General features: G+C 37.1%; 1 protein-coding gene across 1 annotated transcript; it reads right to left on the bottom strand.

Annotated features, from left to right (window-relative positions):
* Window positions 1-6,635: 6,635 nt before the first annotated feature.
* Window positions 6,636-10,272, bottom strand: LOC109150527 (protein SIEVE ELEMENT OCCLUSION B-like). The gene is made up of 8 exons (XM_019298458.1): window positions 10,076-10,272; window positions 9,623-9,727; window positions 9,086-9,522; window positions 8,904-8,977; window positions 8,640-8,785; window positions 7,629-8,219; window positions 7,415-7,546; window positions 6,636-7,318 (listed from the first exon to the last, which is right to left on the bottom strand). The coding sequence occupies exons 1-8, from the start codon at window positions 10,217-10,219 to the stop codon at window positions 6,662-6,664; spliced, it is 2,286 nt and encodes a 761-aa protein (XP_019154003.1). The 5' UTR covers window positions 10,220-10,272; the 3' UTR covers window positions 6,636-6,661.
* Window positions 10,273-12,241: the final 1,969 nt, after the last annotated feature.

Genomic DNA, 12,241 nt, shown 5'->3' with positions numbered 1-12,241 from the left:
ATACACTTTAAAAATTAATCTATAATTCACTCATTATCTGTTTTGAAAGTAAATTAAATCTCTTACTTGGTAGAATTTGAATCCACTTTGATTCGACCCAACCCGTAAGTAGACTGCATTCACTTAAAATTATAACATAAATTGATTACTTTAAGGGCGTGTTTGGTTCATGGGTTTATACATTAGGAATGAGAATTAAAATCATTGTTAGTGTTTGGTTGACAACTTTTTAAAATATAACTATGAGTTTTGATTACCCTTTCAATTAAAAATCACATTCCCTAATTTAATAAAAGGGTATCATTCCATCTTATTGGTAATCTAATTTTTAATTTTGGATTAGTGCTTTTAGATTTTTATTTTGATTGTTTTTTGTTCATATTGATGTTTTGGATGACATTATATTAGGATCAATTGTCTTGATTTTTTATTTTTGTATTTTTAAAACATTTATTCCTATTATAGTTATTTATAGGTCATACACAACCAAACATCAATATTGGTAATCACTTCAATTCCACCCTACCACCAAACATGCGAAAAGTTTTTTTTTTTTTTTTTTTTTACCAAAACTCATTACCAAGTATTTGATTCCGATTTCGATTCTCATATGCGGACCAAACACACCCTAAATATTATTTTTAGCTAATTTTTCTAACACAATGGATAATTAAAATTCCCTTCTACTCATATTATTGGGTTTAAATTTTGATTATATGTCCTGATGAGTGCAAATTCAGATGGGTTTTAAATTTTAATGTGTAGTTAGCGACCTTGAGTATATCTATATATCGTTCCTGCTCATGCAATCGGTTTTGGGACACAACTCCTACGAGCCAATTACAATTTTGAAACTCATAAAATTTGTTTACCCTTTGATCTTTGTGTGCCACCCTATAAGTTTTTGTAACATTAGCACAAATAATATTAATCTCTTTAGCATAACAAATAACATTAGCTCCTTCACTGATATATTGAGAACAGCACAAATTAAGACATAAATTTGAGAAGTCATATATATGATTACAGCAACCTGAGTGTAAGAACCAAGAATTACCTGGAGTACGTGATCGATAAGGCAGTAGAATGTAATTAATTAGAGCCATCCAAAAACAGTACCGATAGGATGATCGAGGAATTTCAGATTTGCTCATATATATCTAGGAACCCAGAGAATGAATCATTCATGGAGAAGAAGAAAAAAAAAATCTGGAGAAAGAAAAAAAGAATTCTAAGAATCTCTGGCTCTAATACCATGTCAGAAAATTTGCTATTATATTAACTTGTCTGCTTTTCTGTACAAGAGAGACAACCTAATTAAAAAATAGCGTCGTTTACATTTTTTTTTTTTTGAAAGTAAATTGCTGCATGTATTAATTGATCAAAGTCGAAACGAAAGTAGGAGGATCATCCTCCCACACCATAGAGTTCGCCTGCAACGAGGCTGACTGAGCTAACGAATGAGCTAAAACATTCAAAGTACGAGGAATGTAAATAACAGAACAGGAAACTAAACAATTCATCAAGTCCCGACATGCTGAAACAGCTAAACCATCGTATGTGCGAAACTCCGTCGTTGAATTACCAAGGGCATGACACAGGTTCAAACAATCTGACCGTAGCACCACCTCCATGACTCCGCGATCCCTAAGCCAGGAAAGGGCCTCCTTACAAGCATAAGCCTCTGCCATAAAGGGTCCCTGACATAACGGTAAAGGGCCGTTCTTGGCTGCAATAAAGTTCCCGGTTGCGTCTTGTAATACAATGCCAAACGCCCCATCCCTTGTAGACGCCGTGTACGCTGCGTCAAAGGAGCAGCACTGCCACGCAGTAGGCTGCCCAGCAGCGGCCGTAGGTGCGGGAATCTGCTGCTGCCTCTCCGTCCGGACCGTAGCCGCGCGCCACGCGGACAGCGACGCCATCGCCCTCTCATACACGGGCCGTGGTCTATCCACCTTATGCTCCCACACCGCCGAATTCCGTTGTAACCAAATATTGTACATAATGGCCACCATAGAAGTAAATTGACTTTCATCAATATTCTGTAGTAATAATTCCAGCCATACACCAAAGTCATCCTCCACCGAACTCTGCACAATAAAGCCCGAAATATTCCACACACATTTAGAATAGTCACATTGAACCAAAGAGTGTAAAATATTTTCAGGACAAAGAGCACACAATGGGCATGCTAGTGGAACTTCTACCCTCCTACTATATAAATTCATGGTTGTGGGTAGCACTCCTCTCACCGCTCTCCACAAAAAAACCTTCCACTTAGGGGGTGCCTTAAGGTTCCAAATTCTATTCCAAGATGAGAAACCATTTGGGGGTACAATAACAGTTCCCATTAAATTACGGTAAGCGGCTTTTACTGTATAAACTCCTTTTGGGTCCCCATGCCAATACCACATATCATCATAGGCAGGACTAATTGGAATTGCAGAAATACGCTCCACATCCTCCGCAGAAAAAAGCTCATTTAGCAAAGGGATGTCCCAGGTAGAGGATGCCGGGTCTATCAACCCCGAAACTTTCACCTCTCCTAGGTGAGGTGGTTTTTCAGCCATAATTCTTGGTTCAGTGTCACTAAGCAACCACGGGTCCCCCCAAACCAAAGTGGAGTCACCATTTCCAATCCTCCGCCTAATATTTCGAATAATTAGTCCCTGGGCTGCCATTATACTCCTCCAGGAGAAACTCGGGTTATTTCCAACTGAGGCACTCAAAAAATCTGTATTTGGGTAATACCTGGCCTTATATACCCTTGCCACCAAAGAACCTCCACCCCTGCTTGCCTAGCATAGCTATATTGAAGGCTCTCAAGTCCTTGAAACCTAGCCCACCATACTTCTTTGGTAAACTCATTTTATCCCAGGCAAGCCAATGTATTCCTCCCCCATCTCTCCCATTACGCCACCAGAATCTATTCATCACACGCTCCTGATTCTTGCATAGCGAGTCAGGTAACAAAAACACACTCATAGTAAAAGTAGGCATTGCCTGCGCAACCGATTTCAGTAATATTTCCTTACATGCTCGGGACAAAAGTTTCTTATTCCAGGAGCCAATTCTCTGCCTCACCTTATCCTCCACATAAGCAAACACCGCACGCTTATTCCTCCCCACAAACGCCGGTAGGCCCAAATATTTTCCAAAATTTACTGCCTGGTGAACCCCAAATTCCACCGCCACCAAATCTCTTACTGCTTGCTGAGTGTTCCTACTAAAACAAATATTTGATTTGTGATAGTTAATGGTCTGGCCAGATAGCTCCTCATAAAATGTAAGACACCGTTTTACTGCCTGTGCCTCACCCACATTTGCCTTAAAAAACAGAAGGCTGTCGTCCGCAAAAAAGAGGTGTGAGAGAGCAGGAGCCCCTCTCGCCACCCTTATTCCATGCACATCTCCTCTATCCTGAGCCTGTTGCAATAACAATGATAACCCCTCTGCACAGATAATAAACAAATATAGGGACAAAGGATCCCCTGGCGGAGCCCACGAGATGGAGTTATTTGGCCTCCAGACACACCATTAATCATAACATTATATGAAACTGTAGTGACACATTCCATAATTAAATTCACCCACCCCGCCTGGAAGCCTAAGGCCAACATCATTTTCCTCAAAAACGACCACTCCATCTTATCATAGGCCTTTGCCATATCCAACTTCAAATCCCCCCATCCCACCTTACCCAACTGCCTCCTATTCAGAAAATGTCCTACCTCAGCACCAATCAAGATATTATCAGTAATCAACCTGCCAGGAATAAACGCACTCTGCGAAACAGAAATAACATCCCCCAATAGAGGCTTCATACGATTAGCAATAACTTTTGCAACAATCTTATAAACAACATTACTCAGGGCAATCAGGCGAAGATCAGTTACCACCTCAGGGGACTGCGTTTTTGGAATAAGCACTATATTTGACTCATTAAGACCAGCAGGCAAAGTCCCCGTATTTAAACATTCAAGCACACAGCTAGTCACATCTGTGCCAACAATGTCCCAAAACTTCTGATAAAAGCCCGGATTCATTCCATCCGGTCCCGGAGCCTTATCTGGAAACATAGCAAATAAAGCATCTCTCACCTCTCCCGGGTCATACGGCCGATTCAACCAATCATTATGGGACTTGGGTAACACGAACAGGGATAGAGGCAAAAAAGTTCGACCCATCATTCACAACCGGACTAGCAGTAAAAATATCATTGAAATAATTCATTACAACTGCTTTCATAGAATCACCATCTACCCACCCCCCAACTCATCTTTAAGGCGTAAAATAGTATTCTTACGTTTTCGAGCAGAAGCATACCTGTGATAGAAACGAGTATTTGCATCCGCCCCACGAAGCCAATGCTACTTTGCTCTTTGCCTCCAAAATACATTCTCCTGCTTCTCCAACCTTACTAACTCAGTTTCCAGACGGCGAAAGTCGGCTAACGCCTGGGGGTTGGAACGACCACGGCAACTCAACTGCTGCTTCTTGAGACTAGCAATCCGTTCCCCAAACTTATGGAAACGGTCACCACCCCACTTCTGAAGCTTTAAACCACATCTCTCCAACGGGGCCTGTAAATCCTCCACCTCACTACCCCATGCCTCCTCCACCACCTCCCTACAACCCTCATCCAGCAACCAGGCCATCTAAAATCGAAAATGTCGCGGCCCAACCCGGGACCCCCCACCTGGCCGTACATCCAGGAAGAGAGCCGAATGGTCCGATCTCCTCGTCAGTATATTATAGACCCGAGCTCCCCCCACCACCTCTCGCCACCCATCACTCGCCACAACTCTATCCAACTTCTCCTCCACCCAATTCTCCGTGCCTTCTCCTTTCTCCCAGGTAAACTGATACCCAATCATCGGGATCTGTGCCAATCCACAGTCCTCCAGTGTTTCCCCAAAACCCCTCAACAACGACTCAGGGTGACTGCACTGACCCCTCTTCTCATACTGGAAAAGCAAGTCATTGAAATCCCCCAAGACCACCCAAGGCAGCGTAGAGCGAGACCTTAAATGTCTTAAAAGATTCCATGACTCCTGTCTACTATCACGATCCGAGAAACCATAAAAACCAGTCATTCTCCAGGGCTCAAAACCATCAATCCGTACCACTACATGGTTTCTTGAGTAACTCAACAGACTCAGCGTATCATTCGTTTTCCATAATAGGGCCAAACCTCCACTACGCCTCACATTATCCACATAAAACAACCCCTGGAACCCCAATTTCACACGTAACCGCTCAGCATGATCTCTAGCAACTTTTGTTTCCATTAAAAAAATAAAGTCGGGCTTCTTTCTGGACGCCATGTCCAACACCTCCCGAACTGTCCGTGGATCACCCAAGCCACGACAGTTCCAGCTCAATGTACTCATAATGATGGGTGGGTCTGAGAACCAGAACCCGCCATGAACAAGTTTTTTGAAATATCTGTCATTGCCACATCCTCACCAACCCTCTCCACGACTCCCTCACTAGCCCCCTCCTCCCTTCGCCTTTTTGGACCACACACCACCCCCTCCCCAACCGCCGGCTGCCCTTCCAACAAAACCCCCACCGTAACCCCCCCCCCCCCACCCAAGGCACACGGCCTACCCCCCTTCTCGGCCACCTCCTCCCTCTTCCCCCCTACGGGAATTAGCCACGAACTGCCCACCGGCCTAGGACCACGTGGCAACCCCGCCTTCATCTCCACCCCATACGGATACTGATCCAAAGTGAGTCGAATTTCGTGCCTGTAAACAGAACTTGTATGAATGGCCTAGTAAGCCACAAAAGAAGCAAAAGGTGTGCAGTCTTTCATACTTGAAGGTCACCCAACACCAAGATTTATCCCGCTTTGCAAATTTCATCCTCCGGCGCAAAGGTTTTGCAACCGGAATACTAACGCGGATCCGGTAAAACGCCTTCCACGGGCGATCATCAAACCTCTCATCCCCCTTCACAAAGCCTCCCAAAAAATTACCAACCTGCTCCTGTATGACCGTGGATGTATAGCCCATTGGGAGTCCATAGACCTGGACCCATATATCAACCGTATCAAGCACCACATCACTCGGCAGTATCCCATCCTCCACCGGCCTACACACCAAGGTATGGTTATCAAACGACCACGGCCCCTCATCTAACACATGATGAACGATGAAGGTGAGATAAAACGGGTAATGATAAAAGTCTAAAATGCCCTCTCAAATAATGGTAACTAACGGTTGACGAAATAGTGTCAAAGCTAAGGGATTTAATTGACGAATATTAAAATAATACAAAGATCACATTAATTCACATTGAAAGTTAAGAACTAAATTGACAGTTGTAAAACAATTTAGGACCAAAATAGTGATTTCTCCATATTAAAATTTAGTAGTTTTTTAATATTTATTTTAATAATGTAATTTGACCAATTTTCTTAATCATTGAGCATTTATTACATTACACGACTGCACTACATTTAACTAGTTGATTAAAACAAAGTTTTAAAAGAACAAAAAATCCAAAATATAATGACTAAAGTTAAAATGAAATGAACATGTAATTTAATGAAAATTAACATTAAGTTTTTATAAAAGATAAGCAAAAATTATAAAAAAAAAAAAAAAAAAAAAAACAAATACACTATATGAAATACAAAATCTCAATAGTAATCTTATTTATCATAGTCAACATCATGACCATGGCAACAAGTGAAAGTTAAAAATTTGTGCATACTACGAGAGCACTCATGACATGTTTCATTTTCAGGAATTTTGTCCAAGTTAATTGGATATTCCAGAGTACAACAAGAATGCCTATTCATAGAAATCATCTCATGGTGGTCTTTGAATGCTTGTCCAAAACCTTTGGGGGCTATGTTCTCCTTCCATATTTGATATTCATTCATGATTTGCAACATTTTAGTTCCATGTCCACATACAATCACTTTTGCTCCTTTGCTTAACAAGGCCCATCCTTCAATTGTTGTATTCGTGCTTTCGTAGGCCAATAATTTTTTCAATCCTTGCAAAATTTCATCATTGTTGTATTCTTCAAGAGGACAGCTAGTCACATCTAAATAATGAATTCTTGACAAAAACATACTTCGAAGACGAGTCCAAAACCACCATACACTTGCAGAATTGCGCAAAGGAGAATGACTCATTCTTTTTTCATCAATAATTCCTCTTATTTTCTTGTTTCTTCCAACATAGACCAACTCTATGTTTAATTGGGTTTTGGAGCCAACTTTGCGTACCTTGGAAGTGAATTCTTGAACCCATTTCATGTCATTTCCTCCGTACAAAAATATATATTTTTCCTCTTGAATCTGAAAAAAAAAAAAAAACATAACTGTATAATAAACGTACAATTTGTAATATAAAATTTAAAAAATGAAAATAGAAATATTTAAAGGTGAGCATACCCAATCATTTATCAGTTCGCCAATTGCTTGATAGAATTGATATTTTGGTACCAGGAGATGAAGACTCCAACTTGTTTCTTGTTGCCACAAATCTTTCTCCCTGTCGCTGTGATACGGAGTAGATTCGTCCAGCTGAATAAGGATTAATGTGTTATAAAATGGTACACTACAATTTTGAATTGAAAAATGATAATATGATAAAAATGTACTGTACCACTTTTTCTATCTTGCGTTTAACCAAGTGTGCCCAATCATTTATCCTACCTCCAATGTCACCTAATAACTCACTTATCATTTCATCAATTTCAGGTACAACACGATTAACACCAGAAGTCCCTTCTTTCACCTCCTTTGCCACCAAAGAAGTTATATTATATAATCTTTGTACTTCTATTGTATTTTTTTGAATATAACCAGGAGCCCAAGTGAGTATCATATGCATGACATTTGGATGATCAATTCTTCCCTTCTTATCTGTTGAAACAAGGATAGCTTCTTCTCCCCATCTCATCTTAAACTTTGGAAATAGCTCCTCTTTAACAAATCTAATGAATTGTGGCAACAATCTTTTTTGTGGATCATTCAACCAACGTGAATTATACATCCTCTCTTTTACTTTTTCAAAGTGATGTTCATCCTCAGTAGTCCATGCTGCATTGTACGGCATGATTGGGATCCAAATAATATATGGGCTTGAGTTGCCGTAAAACCAATTTAGAAAATCAATTTGTTCATTAGAGATGTCAAAGCCTGAAGTTAATAGTAGAAGAATTGTTTGGTCGTTTCTCCAATAATTTGCAGATGTCTGACATACAAAAATACAAAAAAATCATGCATTACTACCGACTCTATATATAAATAATATTATACTGAATTGGACGACATTAAATTATATATATATTACTCATTGTATTTAAATTTTAGATCCTTGTATCTGTATAATATAATACGATATCATGATACAAAAACTAACCAACTACGTACTAGAACAATTAAGTTCATATATATATGTCAATGCAAGCATGCACTATTTAATTGAAGAATAAAAGATTTAAAACAAATTTATATTTAAAATATAATATTATAATATAACCTGGTTCCAAAAATAATAATAATAATAATAATAATAATAATAATAATAATAATAATAATAATAATAAAAGGAAAAAAAAAAAAAAAACAAACCAGTAGTGAAAGTAAGCATATGATTAATTTAAAGCCTCACCGAAAAATAATTGCGCCTTTGAAATATCTTTTCATCATCATCCTTGACATTAAACATTAATCTGAAAAGTTCTACCCTATTAGAAGAAGAATTGTGATACCATGCGTGTCGCAACATTTGAAAAGATTCCTCTGCCTTTTTCTTTTCTGCATATATTGATACGAAAAACAATTGATATATTAACATCATATCATATATAGTGAATCTTCAATAAATAAATTAAATGTGTAAATATTAAATGAAAACTTTATATATAAAACTAACCTAGTTCGGGAGAGAAAGTAGTAAGGATTTTGGCAATTAAAGCAGTTAGCTCCTCAAGTTCATTTTGATGGATACTGACAATTTTAAAGCCATATGTGGTCAAATAAGAACTAATCCAACATGCAACTCAATAAGCTAGTTATGTGTATAGTAACTAAGAAACTTTTACAATTAAATCTTACTTGAAGTGAGAACCACAGGCACAGACTGCACTAACATTAATAATAGTTGTGGCTATCCAATAGGCAGTCATTGGTAAGGCCAAAATTACTGATGGTGGGGGAGAGTAATATGGGCATTGCTTGAGCTCAACCACGCATTTGGTGAGTTCTAACACCGAACTCAAGCAATCCACTACTACTTTTTGGGTGTGGGAGGATGGTGTCTCAACTAGATTATTTTGTCTCAAAGATCCCAACTTCTTAACCAATCCTCCTAATTTGGAGCCGCCTTTGTATAGTCGGGAATCAAGAAGAATGTATTCTCCATAGATAATGGAGAAACCAGCAAGCATGAGGACCATCTTATCTTCCCAAGAATACCAACATAGTTTCCTCAGTACACCAATAGTGGTGGAGTGTTGTTGATTTGCAGTCTTAGCGTTCAAACCGGACACTATCTGAAAATTTAATGTATGATTGGAAATTATATTGAAAATATAACAGAATCATCTATCACATCAAATTAAATATAATATATGGTTAAGAATTGAGTCACACCTCAATCGAAACTTGTCTGATATGATATGGAAGTTGTTCGTAAATATTATTGAGCTCTACAACTTGATTCAACTTCTCGGCCACCATGACTTCTTCAGTAGTACCCTAACCCCCGGCCAGAATACATACATACATAATTTAATTAAATATAAGTTAAAACTAATTACCCAAAGCCTTCATCAAGCCACTGCCATACATATTTGCATTATTAGCATCTAAATTAATTAAATTTAAATAAACAATATTATATTTAGTCACAATTTGAAAAAAAAAAAAAAAAAAAAAAAATATATATATATATATATATATATATATATATATATATATATATATATATATATAAGTTTTTATCTTCAATAGAGCCCCACAGATGAAGTTTACAAATAATTAAACTACTTAAAATAGTTTAAGATATCATGATTTGAATTAAAAAGAAGAAGTTGAATGACAAACCATTCCGAGATGAAGAATTTTTTCCACATCGCTCAAAATGAAATTGGTATTGATGTGTCTACCATCATAATTGTATGTGGACAAAACCTGCTCTCTAATTATACTCTCATCAATAGATTGGTTGCTTAGTGGTGAGAGCGCCATTGTCGGTTTTAATTGAGGGTAAAAATGAGCTGAGGATGTATGAGTGTATATTTGTGTTCACTCACCACAACACCAGACCACTTATATAGTAACATTATATGTATATTTGAAGATGAGAAGAATGAAGATATATGTCACGATATCAGATAATCAAAAAGTTGAAAAGCAAATTATTCTTATCCTCCCATGCACTCCAACAATTATATTCATTGCTTTTGACAGCTTCTTATAAAATACTCCCATTTAATCCTTGTATTCAACACCAAGCTTTTTTTTTTTTTTGAATGCGTATTCAACACCAAGCTAATTGTCATTATATTGAATGAAAGAAATTTAAGGAGCTTAGCTTAACTTACCTTAGCTTGTATGTTAGTTCCATCTTTTTTAATTTGTCTGTCTTTGTTGCTGTTTTGAGGTACTTCCAGTGAGACAAGAACCTTGGGACCATTCTTCATCTTCTTCATCTACACTACACTCTTGTGACTCTAATTTCACCTTTAAGCCTCACTAACAACAAGAATTTGATATTATTGTTAGCATTTTATTACAAACAATTAATTTTAAAAACAGACTGATTAATTCATTCACTGATTAAATTTTTCAATACTGAGATTTGCTTAGCAAAAGATCATCTAGTTTGCTAAGCAAAAGATTAAGTCCGCCAAACTCATATTCTTCATGACAAATTTCAAATTTAATATTTTTTGGTTAGATATGATCATTTCATCTGACTAATGATGAGTACGTATAGAATCCACATAACATACATATAACCATATTATAATTTATCGTGTCCACTTATCACTATCTTTTGTCTTAAACCATATTATCATGCGGCGTATATATAAGTTGAGCTGAGAGGATGCTTATGATTGATAGTGTATATTTGTGTTCACTCACCACAACACCAGGTCACTTATATATATAGTAATATTATATTTGAATTGAAACTGAAATGGATGAGAAAAATGAAGATGAATGTCCAGATCACATAATCAAAAGGTTTAAAAATAAATTATTCTTATCCTCCCATGCACTCCAACAATTATATTCAAATCATAAAAACAAAAAGAGTGACGTGCACACATTATTTTTAAGCTAGACTTCGTTGGTGTGCTTTTTTCTATTTTCATTGTTTGTGACAACTTCTTGTAAAATACTCCCATCCAACACCTTAGTAGTTTATATTAGTAGTTTCGTAGGTCTAACTTAGTTGATTCAATCGATCACCTTAAAGCTCTACTCTAACAATAGTTTTGCGATATGAATCCAATTCAATTGGAAACTTAGGGTTCATTAGAAGACCTAATGTATTTTAAAAAATATATATTAAAAAAAAGAGCTTAGCTTGTTAGTTCCATCTTTTCTGTCCTTTACATTTATCTGTCTTTGTTGCTTTTTTTAGGTAGGCCCAGTGAGACAAGAACTAATTGGGGTCATTCTTCTTTTACACTACACTCTTGAGATTCTAAAATCACCTTTAAGCTAGCCTCACTACAATAATTTGATATTATTGTGCATTTTATTACAAACAATTCATTTTCAAAACAGACTAGTTAGATCCTTCACTGATAGAGAAAAAGCACAAATTAAGACAGTGCAACATTCAATGCACAAAACACATTGAATTTGGGGCAAAGGCTAACTACAAGCTTTTCCAAACACCATTTTCCCAACTACAATGGATACACTTTAAAAATTAATTTATAATTCACCCATTATCTATTTTGAGAGTAAATTAAATCTCTTACTTGGTAGAATTTGAATCCACTTTGATTCGACCGACCCCGTAAGTAGACTGCATTCACTTAAAATTATAACATAAATTGATTACTTTAAGGGCATGTTTGGTTCATAGGTTTACACATTAGGAATGAGAATCAAAATCATAGTTTGTGTTTGGTTGACAACTTTTTAAAACATAACTATGGATTTTGATTACCCCTTCAATTAAAAATTACATTCCCTAATTAAAAGGGGGTGTCATTCCATCTTATTGGTAATCTAATTTTTAAGTTTGCA

Source organism: Ipomoea nil, unplaced genomic scaffold (genome assembly GCF_001879475.1).
Source record: "Ipomoea nil cultivar Tokyo-kokei standard unplaced genomic scaffold, Asagao_1.1 scaffold2279, whole genome shotgun sequence".
In the NCBI taxonomy this organism is placed as follows: Eukaryota; Viridiplantae; Streptophyta; class Magnoliopsida; order Solanales; family Convolvulaceae; genus Ipomoea; species Ipomoea nil.
This window is presented reverse-complemented; position numbering and strand designations above follow the sequence as displayed.